The 26,963-nt window shown below is 44.0% G+C and overlaps 1 protein-coding gene across 1 annotated transcript; it reads right to left on the minus strand.

Annotated features, from left to right (window-relative positions):
- Positions 1–202: 202 nt before the first annotated feature.
- LOC124004133 (helicase with zinc finger domain 2-like) lies at positions 203–25,734 on the minus strand. Its single transcript, XM_046312923.1, has 15 exons — positions 24,853–25,734; positions 24,621–24,696; positions 21,746–24,352; positions 21,371–21,432; positions 20,945–21,267; positions 20,542–20,627; positions 20,297–20,437; positions 20,042–20,197; positions 19,766–19,910; positions 19,442–19,573; positions 19,140–19,332; positions 17,658–17,801; positions 15,620–15,829; positions 15,374–15,474; positions 203–1,457 (listed from the first exon to the last, which is right to left on the minus strand). Exons 1-15 carry the CDS (start codon positions 25,687–25,689, stop codon positions 1,427–1,429), a joined length of 5,244 nt encoding a protein of 1,747 aa, XP_046168879.1. The 5' UTR covers positions 25,690–25,734; the 3' UTR covers positions 203–1,426.
- Between the last annotated feature and the right edge of the window lie 1,229 nt (positions 25,735–26,963).

Genomic DNA, 26,963 nt, shown 5'->3' on the forward strand with positions numbered 1-26,963 from the left:
TCTAAATGTGATCAAGATTTTTCATTAGTAGTCTACAATCAATATATGCCGTATAAAACGTTCCTTTTTCACGCTGGCCACACATTTATACCATTGCAAGAAGATCATTGTGTAAGATCCAACAAGGAAGTTGGGAAACGTAAAGATAATACCATTCATCAATATGGCTCGACAAGCAAAGTAAAAAAGAACAGTACAAATGTTTGAACAAAGAATCTTTAAACAGAATCAAATAAATAAATATGCTGCTCTTACGTAAAGTGTAAAAAGGCAAAAGCAGTTAACAAAATACAAGGAAATCATGACCAATTCATATATATTTGACTTAGGAAAGGAGAGGTGGAGTAGGGTGGTGGCCGGTCTCTCATAGCAATCAGGGTCCGGTTTCTCAAACACAGATTTAGCCAAGTCCTGGACTAGAAAGCACTTTGAAATGGAGAATCTCCATTGAGAATGCTTTTTAGAAATGGACTATGCTTGATCTGTGTCTAGGAAACCGACCCTAAACGTAAAAGTGCGGTTCACCTTAAACAGGTTTTTGACATACTACTGGGCGAGTCTCTTATATGACATAATATCTTCATGTCCGCTCCTCAGCATCAATCGAATCTCACCCATTGGCTTTAAAAAGGAATTCCAAACAGAAATATTGACAAAAGGACAAGTTACTCAAAGAAGAAAGTGCCAAAATAAAGAAAAATCAAATGATCATCTCTAGCCCACTTTTAGGCACGGCGGGCATAAAGAAAAAGTGTTTATGTTCTCAAATTTAGGCTTCTTGGATTTCATTATCATTTCCAATTGGGGGGGAGCAAGGCTGCACAGAGTATCTGTACAAATGTTCATTTTAAGTCCACTGAATTTCAAATTCAACAATTTGCTCACCATTCTATGCCATGCCTTCTCTAGTGATGGAGAATATGCACAAGTTTTATCAAAACTGGATGAAAATCTGTATGGGCTTGCGCTAGGGTAATTTGTTTTGTCAGTTGAAGATGGGGCAAGATGGTGGGGTGTCAGTGAAACATGCAGACTTAATAGGGCAACGAGAGCCCAAGGTGTATTTTTTTCAAAAGTGTCTGGATACACAGTGCCAACCGTTTGCGGCGTTCTGCGCAAACGAGCATGACACCACAACCTAAACATATTCCATGCAAACAAACACTCTACTACAAAGCAGCAGATATAACAAAACATATATCAATACAAATAGAGTACGTGTCATCATTAGTCTCTTTATCGAAAATATTTCAGGCCAAGTAAAACATTCCCTGTAACAATATGCTGTAGGTTGAGAACCGTATAGTAAACAAGATTCCATTTGCAGTATACGAACTGCAGTTGGGTGGAATGCTTCCCCTTTCTTCACATGTGTCACAATAGACGTTTCACAGTCTTCCAAAAGTAAAGAGTCCCTTTCACTGATTTATTGAGTCCAGGATGTTTGAAAGAAGTATCTGAGGAGATAAAGAAAAGAAACAAATGCAACAAAATAATGAAATGCAATTCAAGTCATGCTACTACAGAGCGGGAAAAAAAACAATAAAAGTTAGTATATTTGACCAAAATATAAATGAGGCATGATGGGGGAAAAAAACAGCGCAAGAAAGCAGGTGTAACCTAACAGCCTTTCAACCTGAGGTTATGGGTGGCATCATCAGATATCAGAGGATTTCTGAGCCAAGACAAAGGACACCGTCTAAAACCACAAGCGAGCACATTTCACACGGCCTACGTTACATTTTCTCACAGTAAACCTTTTAATCTCAATGATTGCACTATTAAAAGCCTACGGTTAGTTAAGCTGGTTGATTTCTCTGTTGCATGACCTAAAGGTGTGGCTTAAGGACAAATGGTTGAGTGGAAGCCAGCGTGAGACATCAAACCACTAGGGGCTCTTCATACTTCAAAGAAAAATCCTCCTCTGCAAGGAGTAAACAAACATGGAGGGCCACCCGGCTCTTCCACACTGGCCGTACTGAGGCCAGCTGAACTTGTTAGACCAACAGCTAGCTGCTCCCAGAGGGAATATACACTCTCAACAGTGTGTTTACTTCATCTGAAAACCAGGCATTGAGTGTATATGTGTATGTAAAAACAGATTGATAAACACCGAAACCTGGCAAACCTATTTATTTAGTCAAACAAAAACCACACTCACTATGATAAATGAATTGTACTATAGTGTCACACCCTGACCTTAGTGTTCTATGTTTTATTTTGGTCAGGTCAGGGTGTGACGAGGGTGGGTATGCTTGTTGGTCCTGTTTAGGTTTTTTGTATATCTAGGGGTGTTTGTTAGTCTAGGTTTATTATATGTCTGTGGTGGCCTGAATTGGTTCCCAATCAGAGACAGCTGTTTATCATTTTGGTTGTCAAATGAAAGCTTAATCTTTCATTTTTATTAAGGTACACAATTCCTTCAGAAACTATTCACACCCCTCTACTTTTTCCACTTTATGTTTCAGCCTGAATTTAAAATAGATAAAAATGTACAAATGAAGAACAAATGAAAAGCTGAAATGTCTTGCGTCAGTAAGTATTCAACCCCGTTGTTGTTGTTATGGCAAGTCTAAATACCTTGAGTAAAATGTAATTAATGAGTTGCATAGACTAACCGTGTGCAATAAAGGTGTTTTTGAATGACTATCCCATTTCTGTAGCCCACACACATACAATTATCTGTAAAGTCTCTCAGTCGAAACGGGAACTTCAAGAACAGATTCAACCACAAAGACCAGGGAGGTTTTCCAATGCCTCGCAAAGAAGGACACCTATTGGTAGATGGGTAAATGTTTTTAAAAAATCATAAAAAGTAGACATTGAATATCTCTTTGAGCATGGTGAAGTTATGAATGACACTTTGGATGGTATATCGATACACCCAGTCACTACAAAGATACAGGTGTCCTTCCTAACTCGCTTAGGGATGATGCCAATGGTGATGTTATGGCTGTGATAGAAAACTGAGGTTGGATCAACAACATTGTAGTTACTTAGATCTTTTTGGAAAAAATTGTCGCATAAAAAACAGAGGGAGATTTTGTGTTGTTGCATCTGCACAGTTTTTCCAGTAAATAAGTTTGTAAAATGTTCTGTGAAAATTGTTCAAAGTAGTCCTTGTGCATAGAGTTATATGGTTTGGCACACTTTGAATTCAATGATTTTTGTTTGGCATAGATTTAAAAGAGAAATCTGAGTCAAAGCGAAATTCCGTCAATCCTGCAGATTGTCATTGTTGGGCTGCCATGGCAGATGGTTGCCCAGTGATTCTCTCCCATGTCCATAATCCTGTTATGCAACTGGTTTAATGTGGTATTGGAGACATTTGCTGACTCTACTGTTACATAGTAGAGTTGGTTTTTAGGTTACATTGTGTGTGTGTGTGTGTGTGTGTGTGTGTGTGTGTGTGTGTGTGTGTGTGTGTGTGTGTGTGTGTGTGTGTGTGTGTGTGTGTGTGTGTGTGTGTGTGTGTGTGTGTGTGTGTGTGTGTGTGTGTGTGTGTGTGTGGGAGGGGGGGGGGCGTTCACCTCTTGTCTCACAGGAACACAGGCAATATCTTACTACTGATAACAACGCTCTTGTCTACATATGGATACGCCTGTGGCGGATTTACGGTGTTATGAACAAAGCAAATAAAAAAGGATGCTTCTGGCTGTTATAAGACATTTACCATCAAAATGTTTTTGCTGGCTGGCACTTACATGATAATGTCTCTATCTCTACATAAACAACTCTTTATTGTGAGTCATTGACCAGTTAATTACATGTTTTATTTAAATAGACAAGTCAGTTAAGAACAAATTCTTATTTACAATTTGGCGCTTCGCTCCCGCAGGTAGTATAACTTTTAACATTTCATTATATTTCATTATAGCACAACGGTTTGATTTATCTAATCTTAGCAGTTTCTTCTCAGCTAGCTACATAGCCGTCTTTGTATCAAAGATAATTGCGTAATTATCGTATTTCGCCGTCCTAACGTAGTCTTCACTAGCCAGCTAGCTAACGTCCACTGATTAGCTGCACTGGAGAAACTATTACACTCAACTGAACGACTTGATCAGTGTAGTGTTAGCTAGCTACATAGCTGTCTTTGCTGTCTTCGTATCTTCGTTCCAAGATAATTGTGTTGTTTAGGTTTAGAGTGTGTAGTCTTAGAGTGATTATCTTAATTTACAGAGGTTAGCTAGCCAGCTATTTGTCGTCCTTAACGTAGGAGACTCTGCTAGCTAGCCAACAGCTAGCCAACGCTAGCCAACGTCTTCTGAATAGAACTCAACAACCCGGTCGCATTCACAGGTAGTATCACATTTTCATTTAATTTCATTACAGTACAACGGTTTGATTTGTTTGATCGTAGCTAGCTACATAGCTAGCTACATAGCCGTCTTTGTATCAAAGATAATTGTGTAGTCTAGAGCGATTTTCTAGGTTAGCTAGCCAGCTATTGTCGTTCTTTTAACGCAACGTAACGTAAACAACACTACTAGCTAGCCAGCTAGTGTCATGTTTTGTCTTATATTGTCTTGTCATTTTGCTTTTCCTTCTGTTCGTTTTCCCCCTGCTGGTCTTTTTAGGTTCGTTCCCTTTTTTCTCTCTCCCTCCCTCTCTCTCTTCTCTCTATCGTTCCGTTCCTGCTCCCAGCTGTTCCTATTCCCCTAATCAATCATTTAGTCTTTCCACACCTGTTCCCTATCTTTTCCCCTGATTAGAGTCCCTATTTCTCCCCTTGTTTTCCGTTTCTGTCCTGTCGGATCCTTGTATATTGTTCACCGTGCTGTGTCTTTGTATCGCCCTGTCGTGTCGTGTTTCCCTCAGATGCTGCGTGGTGAGCAGGTGTCTGAGTCTGCTACGGTCAAGTGCCTTCCCGAGGCAACCTACAGTTTATGATCGAGTCTCCAGTCTGTTCTCGTCATTACGAGTGGAATTGTTTTTTATGCTTTATTTACCGCTCCGATTTGTCTAGGAGTATTGCATATTTCCTTTACTGGATTAAAGACTCTGTTTTCGCCAAGTCGCTTTTGGGTCCTCATTCACCTGCATAACAGAAGGATCCGACCAAAGAATGGACCCAGCGACTACAGACGCTCGTAACACTGCCGTCGAGATCCAAGGAGCCATGCTCGGCAGACACGAGCAGGAATTGTCTGCTGCTCGTCATGCCGTGGAGAACCTGGCCGCTCAGGTTTCCGACCTCTCTGGACAGTTCCAGAGTCTTCGTCTCGTGCCACCTGTTACTTCCTGGTCTGCCGAGCCTCCGGAACCTAGGGTTAATAACCCACCTTGTTACTCCGGGCAGCCCACGGAGTGCCGCTCCTTTCTCACCCAGTGTGATATTGTGTTCTCTCTCCAACCCAACACATACTCTAGAGAGAGAGCTCGGGTTGCTTACGTCATATCACTCCTTACTGGCCGGGCTCGAGAGTGGGGCACAGCTATCTGGGAGGCAAGGGCTGATTGTTCTAACAATTACCAGAACTTTAAAGAGGAGATGATTCGGGTTTTTGACCGTTCAGTTTTTGGTAGGGAGGCTTCTAGGGCCCTGGCTTCCCTATGCCAAGGTGATCGATCCATAACGGATTACTCTATAGAGTTTCGCACTCTTGCTGCCTCTAGTGACTGGAACGAGCCGGCGCTGCTCGCTCGTTTTCTGGAGGGACTCCACGCAGTGGTTAAAGATGAGATTCTCTCCCGGGAGGTTCCTTCCAGTGTGGACTCTTTGATTGCTCTCGCCATCCGCATAGAACGACGGGTAGATCTTCGTCACCAAGCTCGTGGAAGAGAGCTCGCGTCAACGGTGTTTCCCTGCTCCGCATCGCAACCATCTCCCTCCTCTGGCTCAGAGACTGAGCCCATGCAGCTGGGAGGTATTCGCATCTCGACTAAGGAGAGGGAACGGAGGATCACCAACCGCCTGTGCCTCTATTGCGGACTTGCTGGACATTTTGTCAATTCATGTCCAGTAAAAGCCAGAGCTCATCAGTAAGCGGAGGGCTACTGGTGAGCGCTACTACTCAGGTCTCTCCATCTAGATCCTGTACTACTATGTCGGTCCATCTACGCTGGACCGGTTCGAGTGCTACATGCAGTGCCTTGATAGACTCTGGGGCTGAGGGTTGTTTCATGGACGAAGCATGGGCTCGGAAACATGACATTCCTTTCAGACAGTTAGACAAGCCTACGCCCATGTTCGCCTTAGATGGTAGTCATCTTCCCAGTATCAGATTTGAGACACTACCTTTAACCCTCACAGTATCTGGTAACCACAGTGAGACTATTTCTTTTTTGATTTTTCGTTCACCTTTTACACCTGTTGTTTTGGGTCATCCCTGGCTAGTATGTCATAATCCTTCTATTAATTGGTCTAGTAATTCTATCCTATCCTGGAACGTTTCTTGTCATGTGAAGTGTTTAATGTCTGCCATCCCTCCCGTTTCTTCTGTCCCCACTTCTCAGGAGGAACCTGGCGATTTGACAGGAGTGCCGGAGGAATATCATGATCTGCGCACGGTCTTCAGTCGGTCCCGAGCCAACTCCCTTCCTCCTCACCGGTCGTATGATTGTAGTATTGATCTCCTTCCGGGGACCACTCCTCCTCGGGGTAGACTATACTCTCTGTCGGCTCCCGAACGTAAGGCTCTCGAGGATTATTTGTCTGTGTCTCTTGACGCCGGTACCATAGTGCCTTCTTCCTCTCCGGCCGGGGCGGGGTTTTTTTTTGTTAAGAAAAAGGACGGTACTCTGCGCCCCTGCGTGATTATCGAGGGCTGAATGACATAACGGTTAAGAATCGTTATCCGCTTCCCCTTATGTCATCAGCCTTCGAGATTCTGCAGGGAGCCAGGTGCTTTACTAAGTTGGACCTTCGTAACGCTTACCATCTCGTGCGCATCAGAGAGGGGGACGAGTGGAAAACGGCGTTTAACACTCCGTTAGGGCATTTTGAGTACCGGGTTCTGCCGTTTGGTCTCGCCAATGCGCCAGCTGTTTTTCAGGCATTAGTTAATGATGTTCTGAGAGACATGCTGAACATCTTTGTTTTTGTCTACCTTGACGATATCCTGATTTTTTCACCGTCACTCGAGATTCATGTTCAGCACGTTCGACGTGTTCTCCAGCGCCTTTTAGAGAATTGTCTCTACGTGAAGGCAGAGAAGTGCTCTTTTCATGTCTCCTCCGTTACTTTTCTCGGTTCCGTTATTTCCGCTGAAGGCATTCAGATGGATTCCGCTAAGGTCCAAGCTGTCAGTGAGTGGCCCTTTCCAAGGTCACGTGTCGAGTTGCAGCGCTTTCTAGGTTTCGCTAATTTCTATCGGCGTTTCATTCGTAATTTCGGTCAAGTTGCTGCCCCTCTCACAGCTCTTACTTCTGTCAAGACGTGTTTTAAGTGGTCCGGTTCCGCCCAGGAGCTTTTGATCTTCTAAAAGAACGTTTTACGTCCGCTCCTATCCTCGTTACTCCTGACGTCACTAGACAATTCATTGTCGAGGTTGACGCTTCAGAGGTAGGCGTGGGAGCCATTCTATCCCAGCGCTTCCAGTCTGACGATAAGGTTCATCCTTGCGCTTATTTTTCTCATCGCCTGTCGCCATCTGAACGCAACTATGATGTGGGTAACCGCGAACTGCTCGCCATCCGCTTAGCCCTAGGCGAATAGCGACAGTGGTTGGAGGGGGCGACCGTTCCTTTTGTCGTTTGGACAGACCATAAGAACCTTGAGTACATCCGTTCTGCCAAACGACTTAATGCTCGTCAAGCTCGTTGGGTGTTGTTTTTCGCTCGTTTCGAGTTTGTGATTTCTTACCGTCCGGGTAGCAAGAACACCAAGCCTGATGCCTTATCCCGTCTTTTTAGTTCTTCTGTGGCTTCTACTGATCCCGAGGGGATTCTTCCTTATGGGCGTGTTGTCGGGTTGACAGTCTGGGGAATTGAAAGACAGGTTAAGCAAGCACTCACGCACACTGCGTCGCCGCGCGCTTGTCCTAGTAACCTTCTTTTCGTTCCTGTTTCTACTCGTCTGGCTGTTCTTCAGTGGGCTCACTCTGCCAAGTTAGCTGGTCATCCCGGCGTTCGAGGCACTCTTGCTTCTATTCGCCAGCGCTTTTGGTGGCCGACTCAGGAGCGTGACATGCGCCGTTTCGTGGCTGCTTGTTCGGACTGCGCGCAGACTAAGTCAGGTAACTCTCCTCCTGCCGGTCGTCTCAGACCGCTTCCCATTCCTTCTCGACCATGGTCTCACATCGCCCTAGACTTCATTACCGGACTGCCTTTGTCTGCGGGGAAGACTGTGATTCTTACGGTTGTCGATAGGTTCTCTAAGGCGGCACATTTCATTCCCCTCGCTAAACTTCCTTCCGCTAAGGAGACGGCACAAATCATCATCGAGAATGTGTTCAGAATTCATGGCCTCCCGTTAGACGCCGTTTCAGACAGAGGCCCGCAATTCACGTCACAGTTTTGGAGGGAGTTCTGTCGTTTGATTGGTGCGTCCGTCAGTCTCTCTTCCGGGTTTCATCCCCAGTCTAACGGTCAAGCAGAGAGGGCCAATCAGACGATTGGTCGCATACTACGCAGCCTTTCTTTCAGAAACCCTGCGTCTTGGGCAGAACAGCTCCCATGGGCAGAATACGCTCACAACTCGCTTCCTTCGTCTGCTACCGGGTTATCTCCATTTCAGAGTAGTCTGGGTTACCAGCCTCCTCTGTTCTCATCCCAGCTTGCCGAGTCCAGCGTTCCCTCCGCTCAAGCATTTGTCCAACGTTGTGAGCGCACCTGGAGGAGGGTGAGGTCTGCACTTTGCCGTTACAGGGCACAGACTGTGAGAGCCGCCAATAAACGTAGGATTAAGAGTCCAAGGTATTGTTGCGGCCAGAGAGTGTGGCTTTCCACTCGCAACCTTCCTCTTACGACAGCTTCTCGTAAGTTGACTCCGCGGTTCATTGGTCCGTTCCGTGTCTCCCAGGTCGTCAATCCTGTCGCTGTGCGACTGCTTCTTCCGCGACATCTTCGTCGCGTCCATCCTGTCTTCCATGTCTCCTGTGTCAAGCCCTTTCTTCGCACCCCCGTTCGTCTTCCCTCCCCCTCCCGTCCTTGTCGAGAGCGCACCTATTTACAAGGTACGTAGGATCATGGACATGCGTTCTCGGGGACGGGGTCACCAATACTTAGTGGATTGGGAGGGTTACGGTCCTGAGGAGAGGAGTTGGGTTCCGTCTCGGGACGTGCTGGACCGTTCACTGATTGATGATTTCCTCCGTTGCCGCCAAGATTCCTCCTCGAGTGCGCCAGGAGGCGCTCGGTGAGTGGGGGGGTACTGTCATGTTTTGTCTTATATTGTCTTGTCATTTTGCTTTTCCTTCTGTTCGTTTTCCCCCTGCTGGTCTTTTTAGGTTCGTTCCCTTTTTCTCTCTCCCTCCCTCTCTCTCTTCTCTCTATCGTTCCGTTCCTGCTCCCAGCTGTTCCTATTCCCCTAATCAATCATTTAGTCTTTCCACACCTGTTCCCTATCTTTTCCCCTGATTAGAGTCCCTATTTCTCCCCTTGTTTTCCGTTTCTGTCCTGTCGGATCCTTGTATATTGTTCACCGTGCTGTGTCTTTGTATCGCCCTGTCGTGTCGTGTTTCCCTCAGATGCTGCGTGGTGAGCAGGTGTCTGAGTCTGCTACGGTCAAGTGCCTTCCCGAGGCAACCTACAGTTTATGATCGAGTCTCCAGTCTGTTCTCGTCATTACGAGTGGAATTGTTTTTTATGCTTTATTTACCGCTCCGATTTGTCTAGGAGTATTGCATATTTCCTTTACTGGATTAAAGACTCTGTTTTCGCCAAATCGCTTTTGGGTCCTCATTCACCTGCATAACAGCTAGCCCCCGAATAGCAGCACTGTAGAAACTATTACACTCAACGGAACGACTTGATTAGTGTAGTGTCAACAACGCACCCACTGCCAGCTAGCCTACTTCAGCAGTACTTCAGCAGTACTGTACCATTTTAATCATTTTAGTCAATAAGATTCTTGCTACGTAGCTTAACTTTCTGAACATTCGAGACGTGTAGTCCACTTGTCATTCCAATCTCCTTTGCATTAGCGTAGCCTCTTCTGTAGCCTGTTAACTATGTGTCTGTTTATCCCTGTTCTCTCCTCTCTGCACAGACCATACAAACGCTCCACACCGCGTGGCCGCGGCCACCCTAATCTGGTGGTCCCAGCGCGCACGACCCACGTGGAGTTCCAGGTCTCCGGTAGCCTCTGGAATTGCCGATCTGCGGTCAACAAGGCAGAGTTCATCTCAGCCTATGCCTCCCTCCAGTCCCTCGACTTCTTGGCACTAACGGAAACATGGATCACCACAGACAACACTGTTACTCCTACTGCTCTCTCTTCGTCCGCCCACGTGTTCTCGCACACCCCGAGAGCTTCTGGTCAGCGGGGTGGTGGCACCGGGATCCTCATCTCTCCCAAGTGGTCATTCTCTCTTTCTCCCCTTACCCATCTGTCTATCGCCTCCTTTGAATTCCATGCTGTCACAGTTACCAGCCCTTTCAAGCTTAACATCCTTATCATTTATCGCCCTCCAGGTTCCCTCGGAGAGTTCATCAATGAGCTTGATGCCTTGATAAGCTCCTTTCCTGAGGACGGCTCACCTCTCACAGTTCTGGGCGACTTTATCCTCCCCACGTCTACCTTTGACTCTTTCCTCTCTGCCTCCTTCTTTCCACTCCTCTCCTCTTTTGACCTCACCCTCTCACCTTCCCCCCCTACTCACAAGGCAGGCAATACGCTCGACCTCATCTTTACTAGATGCTGTTCTTCCACTAACCTCATTGCAACTCCCCTCCATGTCTCCGACCACTACCTTGTATCCTTTTCCCTCTCGCTCTCATCCAACACCTCCCACACTGCCCCTACTCGGATGGTATCGCGCCGTCCCAACCTTCGCTCTCTCTCCCCCGCTACTCTCTCCTCTTCCATCCCATCATCTCTTCCCTCCGCTCAAACCTTCTCCAACCTATCTCCTGATTCTGCCTCCTCAAACCTCCTCTCCTCCCTCTCTGCATCCTTTGACTCTCTATGTCCCCTATCCTCCAGGCCGGCTCGGTCCTCCCCTCCCGCTCCGTGGCTCGATGACTCATTGCGAGCTCACAGAACAGGGCTCCGGGCAGCCGAGCGGAAATGGAGGAAAACTCGCCTCCCTGTGGACCTGGCATCCTTTCACTCCCTCCTCTCTACATTTTCCTCCTCTGTCTCTGCTGCTAAAGCCACTTTCTACCACGCTTTAATCCAATCATATGCCTCTAACCCTAGGAAGCTCTTTGCCACCTTCTCCTCCCTCCTGAATCCCCCCCCCCTCCTCCCTCTCTGCAGACGACTTCGTCAACCATTTTGAAAAGAAGGTCGACGACATCCGATCCTCGTTTGCTAAGTCAAACGACACCGCTGGTTCTGCTCACACTGCCCTACCCTGTGCTCTGACCTCTTTCTCCCCTCTCTCTCCAGATGAAATCTTGCGTCTTGTGACGGCCGGCCGCCCAACAACCTGCCCGCTTGACCCTATCCCCTCCCCTCTTCCCCAGACCATTTCCGGAGACCTTCTCCCTTACCTCACCTCGCTCATCAACTCATCACTGACCGCTGGCTACGTCCCTTCCATCTTCAAGAGAGCGAGAGTTGCACCCCTTCTGAAAAAACCTACACTCGATCCCTCCGATGTCAACAATTACAGACCAGTATCCCTTCTTTCTTTTCTCTCCAGAACTCTTGAACGTGCCGTCCTTGGCCAGCTCTCCCGCTATCTCTCTCTGAATGACCTTCTTGATCCAAATCAGTCAGGTTTCAAGACTAGTCATTCAACTGAGACTGCTCTCCTCTGTATCACGGAGGCGCTCCGCACTGCTAAAGCTAACTCTCTCTCCTCTGCTCTCATCCTTCTAGATCTATCGGCTGCCTTCGATACTGTGAACCATCAGATCCTCCTCTCCACCCTCTCCGAGTTGGGCATCTCCGGCGCGGCCCACGCTTGGATTGCGTCCTACCTGACAGGTCGCTCCTACCAGGTGGCGTGGCGAGAATCTGTCTCCTCACCACGCGCTCTCACCACTGGTGTCCCCCAGGGCTCTGTTCTAGGCCCTCTCCTATTCTCGCTATACACCAAGTCACTTGGCTCTGTCATAACCTCACATGGTCTCTCCTATCATTGCTATGCAGACGACACACAACTAATCTTCTCCTTTCCCCCATCTGATGACCAGGTGGCGAATCGCATCTCTGCATGTCTGGCAGACATATCAGTGTGGATGACGGATCACCACCTCAAGCTGAACCTCGGCAAGACGGAGCTGCTCTTCCTCCCGGGGAAGGACTGCCCGTTCCATGATCTCGCCATCACGGTTGACAACTCCATTGTGTCCTCCTCCCAGAGCGCTAAGAACCTTGGTGTGATCCTGGACAACACCCTGTCGTTCTCAACCAACATCAAGGCGGTGGCCCGTTCCTGCAGGTTCATGCTCTACACCATCCGCATAGTACGACCCTGCCTCACACAGGAAGCGGCGCAGGTCCTAATCCAGGCACTTGTCATCTCCCGTCTGGATTACTGCAACTCGCTGTTGGCTGGGCTCCCTGCCTGTGCCATTAAACCCCTTCAACTCATCCAGAACGCCGCAGCCCGTCTGGTGTTCAACCTTCCCAAGTTCTCTCACGTCACCCCGCTCCTCCGTTCTCTCCACTGGCTTCCAGTTGAAGCTCGCATCCGCTACAAGACCATGGTGCTTGCCTACGGAGCTGTGAGGGGAACGGCACCTCAGTACCTCCAGGCTCTGATCAGGCCCTACACCCAAACAAGGGCACTGCGTTCATCCACCTCTGGCCTGCTCGCCTCCCTACCACTGAGGAAGTACAGCTCCCGCTCAGCCCAGTCAAAACTGTTCGCTGCTCTGGCCCCCCAATGGTGGAACAAACTCCCTCACGACGCCAGGACAGCGGAGTCAATCACCACCTTCCGGAGACACCTGAAACCCCACCTCTTTAAGGAATACCTAGGATAGGATAAGTATCCCCCCCCCCTTTAAGATTTAGATGCACTATTGTAAAGTGACTGTTCCACTGGATGTCATAAGGTGAATGCACCAATTTGTAAGTCGCTCTGGATAAGAGCGTCTGCTAAATGACTTAAATGTAATGTAAATGTACAATGACGGCCTACACCGGCCAAACCCGGATGAAACTGGGCAAATTATATAGGCTGCAATATACTGCACACCAAGAACAACTCTCAACAAAACTGGACTGTGGAGCAAAACAATTCAGATAACACGCACATGCAGTTCAACGCTTCAGTGCTGAACAAAGGAATCCACTCCACCTCTTCTAAACACAGGCATTTGACAGATGGAGTTGGGCCAAAGGGATGGAGGTTGGGGGGGGGGGGGCTGAGTCGCTCGCGGCATAAGAGGTATGGTGGAGAGAAACAGGACCTCAGACTGGAGCAAAGGTTCACCTTCCAACAGACCCTTAGTACACAGCCACACAGGAGTGGCTTCGGGACAGGTCTCTGAAAGTCCTTGAGTGGCCAAGCCAGAGCCCGGACTTGAACTCGATCTTACATCTCTGGAGAGACATGAACATGGAGAAACATTCCCATCCAACCTGACAGAGCTTGAGAGGATCTGCGGAGAAGAATGGGAGAAACTCCCCAAATACATATGTGTCAAGCTTCTAGTGTCATTTCCAATTAGACTCAAAGCTGTAATCGCTGCCAAAGGTGCTTCAACAAAATAGTAAGTAAAGGTTCAGAATATTTACGTAGATGTTATATGGCCGTTTTTTAAAATACATTTGCAAACATATTTAAACTGTTTTTGCTTTGCCAATATGGGGTATTGTGTTTAGATTGATGAGGTAAAAAACATACAAATTTAAACAAGTTTTGAAAAGGGCTGTAATGTAACAAAATGTGGAAATTTGGCTAATTTGTATTCATTATTACAGGAAAATAAACTCTCAACAAGCTCATTATTTAGTTAATGGTGAGTGTCACTTTCGTTATAAGGATCGGACCAAGGCGCAGCATGGTATGCGTACATTCTTTTTAATTAACTGAATGAACACCGACAAAACCAACAAAATGAACCGTGACGCTATACAAACTAGTGCTGACAGGCAACTACACATAGACAAGATCCCACACCAGAAAGCGAGAAAAATGGCTGCCTAAATATGATCCCCAATCAGAGACAATGATAACCATATCAGGCCAACATGGAAATACATAAACCCCTAGACCTACAAAACCCTAGACATACAAAAAACCCTAGACATACAAAAAACCCTAGACATACAAAAAACTAGAGTACCCACCCTAGTCACACCCTGACCTAACCAAAATATATAGAAAAACAGATATCTAAGGTCAGGGTGTGACAGTGAGTTAATTATAAAAAAATGCTTATGGTTGTGAGTGTGATGAAATAAAAGCAGGGCATTCTACCAGATCATTTTAGAACTTGGACACTGTCATATTAGCCTAACGTTATATCCTAATTTGACTTTGGTGCAGGTCAAGTTGTTCTTCAAATTACCGTCTCTGGTAAACACACGGTATAGCAACTAAAATCAAATTGTATTTGTCACACGCACAGGATACAGAATAGATAAATGGTACAGTGAAATGGTTACTTGCATAGTGGAGTCTTTTGTTTAGACATGTAGCTAGCTAAGCGATGCACCATAATTCCAACTCATAACGTTACTACCCTTCATGAATCTGCTTGTAGCTAAAGCTAACCAACTAGTTAGGTTCAATGTTAACTAGCTAGCTAACATTAGGCTATAACTAGCCATGCAAATGGCTCTGAGATACAAATAATATTACTACACAGATCATACACGTAACGTTAGCAGCGAGCCAGCCAGATAACGTTAGCTACCTAGCTAACAGTGTGTTTTAACTTGCAATGAAAATGACTTTCTGACAAAATTAGAAACGTATAATATCTGAAAATGTAGCTAGCTAGACTATCTTATACATGGATGAACGCTTCTTCCTCTCTGTAACTGATGCCACGGTTGCCCTTTGTTTGATGATGTAATCAAGAGAAGATGTAATCTGTGTGTTCTTTTTTCAACTTCCTCCGCATTATTTGCAATCAAATGGACACATTTTCTCCATCTCCTTAGCTATCATACTCTGCTTACACTGGGCATTCCACTGATTTCAAAACTCGGTCCTCCAGAAAGTGTGGAGCATTAGCAACACTTATGCAGTTCTTTGTGATATCTTTCAAAAGAAGATGCGTTATTAGAAAGAATTACCGAGCTAGACATACTGAGCAGCTCAGAGAAGCATGCTTACATGGCAGACCAATCTGATCTCACCTCTTGGCATGTCCAGACACCTGGGCGTTGTAGGGTGATAGAATTGCAATATTCTGTTGTTTTATTTGGGATTCTGTTACCAGTTCTTTGGCGAGCCGGATCTGTGATGAACAAAAAGAAAACCATAAATCATACCCTCATCCTTTTAGAAAAGTGACTCACCTATACCAGTAGAGTGGCAAGATTTGAGCCGTATGTGTTGAAGTGTGAGTTATGTTTTAAGACAAAACAAAAAGGGTTCCTTACCACTACATCTCTCTCCGCCCTATTCGCTTTGGAGTTTTCAGTTCCCTTTTCTGTGCTCACAACCAGGCTGACCTCCTCTCCAATGACGTTCCCGAAAACAATGTGCTTCTGTTGGCTGTCAGCCTGAAGGACACTGCTTGAGTGATTCACTTCAGTCTTCAGTTTTCCTCCATAATATTCCTCCGATGGGAACTTGCATATATCTTCATGCTACAAAAAGTTAAACAATGGATAATACTATGTACTTTGTCATTGGATGTCACATGTGCTGAATACAACAGGTGTAGACCTGACAGTGAAAAGCTTAATTACAAGCCCTTAACCAATAATGCAGTTTTAAGAAAATTAAGTGTTAAGTAAAAAATAGATAAATACATTAAAAAATCTATAATTAAAGAGCAGCAGTGAAGTAACAGTAGCGAGGCTATATACAGGGGGTACCGGTACAGAGTAAATGTGCGGGGGTACAGGTTAGTTGAGGTAATTGAGGTAATATGTACATGTAGGTAAAGTGTTAAAGTGACAATAAATAGATAATAAACAGAGAGGGGCAGCAGTGTAAAATGAGGGGGTGGGGGGTGGGGTGGGGGGTGCAATGTAAATAGTCTAGGTAGCCATTTGATTAGCTGATCAGGATTCTTATGGCTTGGGGGTAGAAGCTGTTAAGAAGCCTTTTTGACCTACACTTGGCGCTCCGGTACCGCTTCCGTGCGGTAGCAGAGAGAATAGTCTATGACTAGGGTGACTGGAGTCTGACAATTTTTAGGGCCTTCCTCTGACACCACCTGGTATAGAGGTCCTGGATGGAATTAAGCTTGGCCCCAGTGATGTACTGGGCCATACGCACTACCCTCTGTAGTTGGAGGCCGAGCAGTTGCCATACCAGGCAGTGATTCAACCAGTCAGGATGCTATTGATGGTGCAGCTGTAGAACTTTTGAGGATCTGAGGACCCATGCCAATTCTTTTCAGCCTCCTGAGGGGGAATAGGCTTTGTCGTGCCTGCTTCATGACGATCTTGGTGTGTTTGGACCATGATAGTTTGTTGGTGATGTGGACACTAAAAAATTTTAAGCTCTAAACCTGCTCCTTTACAGCCCCGTCGATGAGAATGGGGGCGTGCTCAGTCCTCTTTTTCCTGTAGTCCATAATCATCTCCTTTGTCTTGATCACGTTGAGGGAGAGGTTGTTATCCTGTCACCACGCGGCCAGGTCTCTGACCTCCTCCCTATAGGCTGTCTCATCGTTTTCGGTGGTCAGGCCTACCACCGTTGTGTCATTGGCAAACTTAATGATGGTGTGGGAGTCGTGCCTGGCCATGCAGTCATGGGTGAACAAGGAGTACAGGAGGGGACTGAGCACGCACCCCTGAGGGGCCGCTGTGTTGAGGATCAGCATGGCGGATGTGTTGTTACCTACTCTTACACTCTTACCACCCTAGGGCGGCCCTTCAGGAAGTCCAGGATCCAGTTGCAGAGGGAGGTGTTTAGTCCCAGGGTCCTTAGATTATTGTTGAGCTTTGAGGGCACTATGGTGCTGAACACTGAGCTGTAGTCAACAAATAGCATTCTCACGTATGTGTTACTTTTGTCCAGGTGGGAAAGGGCAGTGTGGAGTGCAATAGAGATTGCATCATCTGTGGATCTGTTGGGGAAGTATGCAAATTGGAGTGGGTCTAGTGTTTCTGGGATAATGGTGTTTGTGAGCCATGACCAGCCGTTCAAAGCACTTCACGGCTACAGACGTGAGAGCTACGGGTTGGTAGTCATTTAGGCAGGTTAGCTTAGTGTTCTTGGGCACAGGGACTATGGTGTTCTGCTTGAAACATGTTGGTATTACAGACTCAGTCAGGGACAGGTTGAACATGTCAGTGAAGACACTTGCCAGTTGGTCAGCGCATGCTGATTTTAATCAACATGCATCTTAAAGCATATCTGTGCATTCAAAGGCACAGTTTTATAAACATTTGTCGAATTAGATTATATGATGTGAATTAGGCTGTGATAAATTCATAGCCCAAACATTTCCGGACCTCTTACCTTTCTGTACTGGGTATCCAGCATCACTGTCTGGGACCGGTACTCAAAGTAACGCTCAAACAGAGACTTTGACATCCCCAACTTCCTCAGAAGGTCATTCTTAACGATGGGACGTAGCTGTTTGTGGTCACCGAGCAACACAATCTAGGAAGTGAAAAGAGGTTATTTAGCCATCAATCTTCATCACTTGCAAATGTGGTGATGACCTTTAATAAACATATAGGATGGCTGGAATGGAATAAATGTAACACAGTCAAACATGTGGTTTCCATATTTCATGTGTTTGATACCGTTCCATCGGATCCATTCCAGCCATTACAATGACCCCATCATACTAGAGCTCCTCCCACCAGCCTCCTCTGCTTGGGATGCAGTTGAGAAAACAGGGTTGCTGTTAAGGCTTAGTTTAACAGATTCTGTGTCAATGCAGTCTTTATATGCCCAAAATCAATGCAAAAAAAAAATGACATAATTTTTTACGGAAATGCTCACAGTAACACATTCTTAAAATGTAATTTCATAACACTACACTTTTAGAAAAAAAAGGTTCCAAAAAAGGCTTCTTCTGCTCTCCCCATAGGAGAACCCTTTTTTGGTTCCAAGTAGGACCCGTTTGGGTTCCATGTAGAACCCTCTGTGCAAATGGTTGCACATGGAAACCAAAAGGGTTATACAATACATAAATAGGCAGCATCACAAACATACAAAAATCATTTTAATCTCAGAGTCCAAACCGGTGGGGTGGGGTGGGGTGGGGGGTTCTACTAAGCTAACATATGGAATTGTTTTAAGATGATCATACCATGGATAATTTTAGCTATTTGATTTTGAATTTTAGGACCCATTCAGGAACATAATTTTATTTACATTTTGAATGATTTGATAAAATATAGAATTTAACTTTATAACTATAGGCCATAGAAACGCATTGAATAACACATTCAAAAAAATGTCAAAAAATACAGAAAAAAATCAACCATAAGGAATAAGGTTTTGAAGTGTCTGTCCTAAATCTAGAAAGCTCAGGAAATATTGTAGTTTTTTGGACCCAAAACCTTTGTTGTCACAAAACTCCCTCCATACTTCCATTCATTTACATTTGTTCCCTACAGATGAGTCCCTTGACACTTATAGGGGTCGTAAAGCAAAATGGAGAGTCTCCCCTTTCCACAGTTGGTTCATATTAGTTTGTAGCCAAAACGGTTCGGACACTACAGACAGAAGTTGACACATCAGTGTTACCAACTTCAGAGTCCCATGGGGCATGTGGGGGTCGTAGACGCTACATATTTTAGGGATGTCTCCTGGTGCTGATGTGACAGTTTCAGATAAATTAAATTTACAGATTTTGATGGGGATTTTTTTGTTATTTATTAGATTGACACATGGGTGCATCAATTGACTCTTAAGGATTTTAAACCATCATGCATGGAAATATCATTCTATAACAAAAAGTAAATGAATACATGGATTTCAACACACCTTTTCTGGTTTGTTGCTGACCAATGGGATGAGGGCCTGAGGTTCTGTTGCCATGGCACATTCATCAATAAGAATCTGGCGTGCACTGACTGTTTTAGTTAGGTTAGGAGAAGAGGCTGCTGTACAGGTGCACAGAATGACATCGTGCCTCTGCAGCTCATGCACACGAGCTTTATTCAGAAGACTTTTGTAGCTAGAAGAAAAAAACAAAAATGCACGCACTTATATATGTACATCAGTCAGATGTAGATTTATATATATTTTTTAATCAAAATTGCATTACAGGAAAATTCTATACTTACTCCTCAACTTCTTCTGCTGTCAACTCCTCTCCCTTTGATTCTATTGCTAACTTTATTCTGTGGTCAAACTCTTTTATTTCCGTGGAATGTGGATTTTGTTCTTCCCGTATGCGATGATGCAAGGTAATATTTCTACAAATGGTACAGATATGGTAAAATACTGTGATATGTTGAGTTTGTGTAATGTGAACAATTTGACAAAAACATGCTGAGACACTGGTCAGACATGATAAAGCCAGCCCTACGATCAAATTATCAAAGACAAGACAGAGATTCTCTGAAAAAGTGGCCACAACTGCAGAGTTATGTGTGTATATTTTATACCGGAGTTCTGCCTTGGACCGCTCATGGCGAAGTGACCTGGGAGAGAGCTGAAGGACACTCTCTGGGTAAGGGTACTCCGCCATCTCCAGTTGTCGGCTGTACACCCTGAGGGGCTTCAACTTGTCTCCAAACTTCACCAGGCACTCTACAGAATGTTCAGAATGAATAGAATGTTACCTAGAATGTTCCCTACACAACTTGGATCATGTTTAAGCTGTGGTTGTGTTATACATTATTTTGTGGAGACAATTTCAATTCAAGTATGAAGTAACTTGCCAGCAACCACATCGACAGACTTATTGGAAGGACCACAGCAGAGAATAACTTCTTTCTTGTCCTTGTCCTTCTGATTTTCAAATATCCTGGGTTTTTTGGAGTTCATCACAAGGAACCAGTACACAATGTAAACTCCTAAAACAGTCTTTCCAGTCCCTATGAAACAGGTGTGTATTTTTTACTCGAGTAAACATAGCAATGGGCAATAAAACAGCTTCAGGTATTCTGGTAGTAGTACTGTATTTGTTAACTTACCAGGTGGCCCTTGTATGATTGTGAAGTTGTTATTCAGAGCTTTCTCCACTGCATCAATTTGACTCTTATTCAGCTCTGGGAGACCCTCTGGTGCCTTTTCCCTCATGAGTTGGTACCGTGGTGGTACAAAAGATTGCGAAGCTACAATCCCAAGCAAGACCACAAAACAATACTTTCAAGCATTTAGCTTAATTAAAAACAAGGTTGTTGTATATTCCCACAGATGTAAAATGGGGTTACTTTACCTCCTTTTGGAACGTGTTGTCCTAGGGCTATTTTCTGAACAAGCTCATTTGCAGACACAATGTTGTTCACAGCCATTTCTTTACGTCTAGACAGTAGAAATGTTAACAACCATTCATTATGTATACTGAATTAATTATGGGAACATTATGTCCATCCAATAAAAATATGATATTTTTTTACATTATCTTATTTTAAAGAGTGCACTTAAAAATACATCTTATTTTAAAATGGGAGTAGTACTTTATATTTAACTGCAGCAATTACCAGGTATTTACTAAAAATGGTAGTTACATTTGAAGCACCATTTTGAAGACTTAAATGAGACTTAAATAATAACGGTAATACATTTGTTCAATGACAATTGTTCAATCTCTTTTTTTTGCATACTAATGTAATACTTGCACGTCTGTCAGAAGCTTTGGGATTATCTCAACCGTGTATGTGGTCTTTCTCTGGTAGACACACTCTGGAATGGTATCCATTGGCAAGTGGTTGATGTAGAAGTGCACTTTTCTGGCTTGATTTTGGTTGTTTTTTGGTTCTTCAAAGTTGGTTGTAACACCATGTGCCACCCATGTGTAATTCTTAGGGTCGACTACTTCCTCTGATTGGTCAGGGATTGAAGTCAGTTTCAATCCCCTTTTTCGGATGCACAGAAAGCACTTGCTAAGGTCGAATTCAATGGCCCATTCTTTAATGTATTTGAGTGGAACTTCCGAAACTTCCTTTCAGTCTGTTTTTCCCTTGCTTCAAGTTCAGCTTCAGGTCACTTTCATCCACAGCATTGTCTGCAGACTCCATCTCACAAAGTGGTCGCCAGATCTTCACATACTCTCTTGCGTTGCTATATTCACTCTTGGATGGACAGTCTGCACGTTTGTGGGCATGGTCTACACACACCTCAAATATTGGTTTGATGCACACCAACTGAACAGTGGGTGTCCAATAACCTTTTTTTCCTTCAGATGTCATTTGGACTTGAAGTGTGTCTCCCGGCTTCAAATTTAGGGTAAGATCAACATAGTGCTCCATTTCAATTGTTTCAGCTTGTCCATGTGCAGTTCTATGGGAGTCATTCCCAGCTTCAAGCAAATCCACCTTGGCATTTTTTGAGAGACTCTTTACATTTTCTGTTTGCTTTGATGTGGCATCTAGTATGAGAGACCTTGCTATGTTCCATTTTTCATGGCCCATTGCATTAACAATGGCTTGCCAAGTCTTTTGTGGGAGCTTGATGCAGGCAGCTGAACTTTGCACCTTTTTTAGTGTCAATTGAGTACACTCGTCTTCTCCATGTCAGAGTCATTTGGTTCCCACTTGAATCGTACAGTGGTTGATCCTTCGGTTGCAAATCTCTGTACCTAACAGGCAAACACTCTGGAAAAGAGTGCCTGTCGAACGGAAATGACAGCTTGAAACTGTCTCCTGCTGCTACACCAACAACAAATGCTAACTTCAGAGAATTTTGTTTCTTCATGTTGATGGCGAAAGATATCATCGTAGCCTTCTTTTCATACTCATTGGCCTTCTTGTAGCTGTCTTCAATCTTCTGACACAGAATGTCAATCTCTTGTGGAGAATATTGGACCGGAGTGCCGCTTAGGACTGAATGCAAAAGCCTTTGCAGGATAATGTCCATGTAGCGACGTATGGGCGAGGATGCTTGTGTATATGACTCAAGTTTTAAGGAATAGTGCCCAACCTTTTCCCGGGATGAATTGGAGCGGATGACGTAGGCTTCGTCAAGACACTTCCTAAACTCATATATCACTGGAAGGAGCTGGGGGTAGATGTCATCTGTACCAATCAGATCAATCATTGTGTCAGTGTCAACTTCCTTTTTCTTGGTAGCTGACAGGATCTCATTCCATATTGATGTTAGCACGTAGAAGCTTTTGCTCTCCATGGCATCCTGGTCAAGTTGAATGTCATTGTCAAGGTTGTGCCTCAGGTGTAAGGACAGTGGTATGATGTCTTTGTATCGCTCTTTCAAGTCTTCTAACATTTCAGGGTCAGGGCTTACTTGACATCGGAGTGGAGTGCAGAACATGGTTTCATTTACATTGATCAAAAATTGAGACACAGAATGGTTGAACAGTACACTAAGCTCCTCAATCATCTGACTGGATCTCCTCTTCCCTGGCTTCTGGTGATCGTCCAATTGTCTATAGCTCCAATCCTTGCCAAGCCTGGCCTTCCTTTGGACTTTGGCAAAACGATATGCCACAGAAACACAGTCTTCTAAAGTATCAAACTTGGCCTCTTCTCCTGACCGCTTACTGATGATGTCCTCTGCCTCGTCATAAGACAACTTTCTATCGGACTTGATTTGCGAAAGCTGGAATTTCTTTTCAGTGATTTTGTGTGTTGCCTTGTCCACTTTTACCATTAACGAAACTACCTTTCGATCTATACCAGGCAGGAGACTCAAGTGGTAGATGCGAACTGGTTTTGGGAACATGTAAACAGGTTCTTCTCTAGGGCTGTAAAATGTTGCACCATGTTTTTGTGCAGCATCATCCAACGAAGCGCCAAGATTCACGAAACTTGCCACATCTGCTATGTGGACTCCAACCTCATAATGGCTTTCCATGTCAATGACACTGATTGCATCATCCAAGTCTAGGGATTTCTTTTGGTCAACAGTGAAAGTAATAAACTTTCGGAGGTCCTTTCTGTTACTATTTTGGGTGTCTTTCCAGGTACATGGTTCAGCTAAAACATGGCTGGGAGGCAACGGTTGAACATTAAATTCTGCATCCAAAATCCTTAAGCCCTCCTCCAAAGAAGATCCTATGGAAAGAATGTCTATCACCTTCCCTAACGGATAGGCATAGTTTCCTTTGTTTTCTGTTTTCGTTTTCCAGCAAAACACTTCCACCATAAATACATGATTGCGTTTGATTTCTTTATCAAGTTGATGATATCTGACAATCTCCCATTCTCCATCATTGTGCTTCCATATTGGAATTAAATTGTGGCTCTTCTTGCTGACCAAGGTACATATTTTGGTGGTGTTTGTGTTGAGTGGTACCATAATTTTTCTGAGGAATTGATATTCAGTCTTCGTTTTGGGTTTCTGGTAATCTTCAACGTCAAGGGTACAAGCAAACACACGACGGGATTCAGCTGCCTTGATGGTGCCTAACACTTTTCCTTGTGGAATACCCTCACAAGGAACTACTTCGGCCACCACTTCATCACCACTGAAGGACTTGCCGAGGTTACCTCTACCTTTGATTATAATGTGGTTAGTTGGGTTGTCAAATGGAATGATATAACCTGCATTATGTTTCTCCATGACCAATTCACCTCGCTTGTACACATTGGGCTGCTCTCTCTGCAACAAGGCATCTCTTTCAACTTTGGCACTATCGTATAGTCTCTTTCGTTCCAGTAGTGTGTAGTCTGCCCTGTTTTGCTCCTCTTGTAGTTCTTGGAGAATAGCATCAATGTTGTTCTCTGTATCGAACATAACTGACTGAGTGCTACTCTCATCCAGATATTCTGTCCTTTGGAATCTTGAGATTTCCTTGATATCGCCATCAATGAAGTCATTGGTAAGGTGTTTCGGTTCAGCACTTCCCTTGCTAATACAATGGTGAATGTAGCTTCTCCAGATTCTTGAGCACTTCCCAAAGTAGCAAAGCGCAGCAGCATCTCCAACCACAACAACCTGGGATTGAGCCCTAGTCATGGCTGTGTTCAGCATGCGAGCATCGTTGAAAAACTCCACACAATATGAGTCAGGAGGGTGAAGGCTGTCACGGGTTTGAACGGCAGTCATTACTATTGCTCTGAACTGTTTGCCTGTCAAGAAAGAAGGAAAGTGTTATATGGTTAACAACCCATTATTTTGATGAATAGAAAGGTATATAGAAAGTCAACAAAAATATTACAAAAAAATGTATTATGTTAACAAATCATGTGTTAATTTCTGATTGAGTCGACATATGCAGCTACTGTGAACGACGTTTGCTCGAATGCAAGAACATTGCCTTTAAAAGCTGCATAGTTCACAAAGCGCGATCGGAATAAATTCCAGACCAAATCTTTGAGTTGTTTTCATGATAAATACCTTGAACATTGGATATGTTCTCCACAGTCACTCGGCCAAGGAATCTTTTCTGAAGCTCTTTTCTGATCATTGAAACCTATGAATACATAAATAATGCCAACCAAAAAAGTTATGGACATAACACAACATTGACTTGAGAGGTTTTTCCTCATTTTCACAACAAATGCATTAGAATGATTAAACTGTGCACGGTAATTGATTACATTTTTTAAATGAGGAACAACTGTTTCACCTGGCATCGTTCAGAGAGAACACAGATTGAGCTTTGGTCATGATTCCCCCATGCGATTGGCCAATCTCTGAGCAGATTTTGCACTATTTCAACCACGCATTCAACCTCGTCAAGATTAAACCATGACATGGATGCGGTGTCCAAGTGGGATTCTCCTCTGACATGGTGAAACCTCAAAGGGTGGCTGTTCGGATGAGCTGGAACATTACCAACAGCCTTGATGGCATCCGACTTGCCAACGTTGAAGTGAGTGGACACAAATTCTACTATCTCTTTTGTGTTGCGATAGTTCTCGTGAAAAAATATTCTGCTTTTCAAAGCTGTACTACTTTCACAGCCTTGATAGAAGTGGAACAGGCGGTTCAGCAAAGAGTGATTGGAGTGTTGGTCATCGTCCGTTAAAAATAGTTTTGGTCCCATCTGCATGTGATCTCCAGCTAGAACCACCTGAGTTACTGGCCCTGCCAGACCAAGGGGCATTAGGGCTTCACATTCGAGCATCTGGGAGGCTTCGTCAATCAGGATGTGGGTGAAGTAGCCATCGGAAAGCTTTAGGTCATTGAAGTGTCTTGCCATTGCAGTAGTTGTTATGACTATTCTGTGGTGATCCAAAGCAGATTTGGTAGGAGGTAGAAAAAACTGACCGTCTTTGGATAGAAGGCAGTACTTCTGTGTAATCTCATCCGTAGAACTTACTAGAACCCCTTGTTTATTTGCTTTTATTCTCAGTGGCTTCATCTCAGGGTGTCCAGAGTTGACGTATGGATGGAAATGGTATTTGATATACAAATCTGCAGAGCTGACCAGAGAAAGAGAGGGGTTAACTATGCTTACCATTTAACAGTTCCACTAAAATATGACTGTCCTTAAAACCAGAATGGAAAACTGGTCTCCCTACTTTTTCATGAAATGTATGTTGCACCAGTAATTAAAAAGCAGGTACATTGCAACTACAAGTGTGTGTGTGTGTTAACATTTGGATTCAAATCTGTGTATTAACATTGGGATTAATACATGGCATAATACTTATAAATGTTAATTTATAACTGTCAAACCCATATGAGGCTTACACAATTCAAATGATTGATGAGCAAACTCATGATAGCCCTATGACCTAACTGTGCTATCTTAATCATTACACAGAGGTCAAATAAAAGTATTTTGTTGCAAATCTAATGTTTACAAAAATCTCACATATGTTATTAACCGTTTTAAGCACTATTATGTAACAATGCTTGCCTGTCAACTCAACTGGGGTCAATTCAAATTGAAGAAGTACTACTGTAAACTTGAATAATGATTAAAAATACATATATTTTCAATGACTTCTCAATAAACTTAGCTATTTATTTGAAATGTTTTTTTAACTTGAATTTTACATTAAAATAACTTCCTGAATTGACTGCATATCAACTAATTGCATAATGTAAGACTGAACATACACAGCGCATTCGGAAAGTATTCAGACCCCTTTTCCACATTTTGTTGCGCTACAGCCAATATTCTAAAATTGATGAAATATTTTTTTCTATCATCAATCAATAGCTTATTATGGAAATAATATAAAGACAAAGCGAAAACAGGTTTGAACATGTTTCTGCACATTTTCTAAGTACAACAAAAAACAGAAATACCTTATTTACATAAGTATTCAGACCCTTCGCTATGAGACTCGAAATTGAGCTCAGGTGCATCCTGTTTCCATTGGTCATCCTTGAGATGTTTCTACAACTTCGTTGGAGTCCACCTGTGGTAATTTCAATTGAGTGGACATGATTTGGAAACGCACACACATATCTACTGAACAAGTCAAAAGTTTGGACCCACCTACTCATTCCAGGGTTTTTCCTTATTTTTCAATTTTCTTCATTGTAGAATAATAGTGAAGACATCAAAACTATGAAATAACACAGAATCATGCAGTACGCAAACAAGTGTTAAACAAATCAAAATGTATTTTCTATTTGAGATTATTCAAAGTAGCCATCTTTTGCCTTGATGACAACTTTGTGCACACTTGGCATTATCTCAACCAGCTTCAAGTGGTAGTTACCCGGAATGCATTTCAATGAACAGGTGTGCCTTGCTGACAGTTCATTTGTGGAATTCTT

Source organism: Oncorhynchus gorbuscha, linkage group LG18, assembly GCF_021184085.1.
Source record: "Oncorhynchus gorbuscha isolate QuinsamMale2020 ecotype Even-year linkage group LG18, OgorEven_v1.0, whole genome shotgun sequence".
NCBI classification, from domain to species: domain Eukaryota; kingdom Metazoa; phylum Chordata; class Actinopteri; order Salmoniformes; family Salmonidae; genus Oncorhynchus; species Oncorhynchus gorbuscha.

What these genes read in the sequence shown, in the direction of transcription:
- LOC124004133 (XM_046312923.1), bottom strand. Translation starts at nt 25,689, where the DNA reads ATGGTAAGCATAGTTAACCCCTCTCTTTCTCTGGTCAGCTCTGCAGAT. An exon ending in AAAAGACTTGGCAAGCCATT is followed by an intron (nt 21,433 to 21,745) that starts GTTAATGCAATG and finishes AGGTGTGTGTAG; the next exon opens with ACCATGCCCACAAACGTGCA. An exon ending in AATCATACAAGGGCCACCTG is followed by an intron (nt 20,198 to 20,296) that starts GTAAGTTAACAA and finishes CCTGTTTCATAG; the next exon opens with GGACTGGAAAGACTGTTTTA.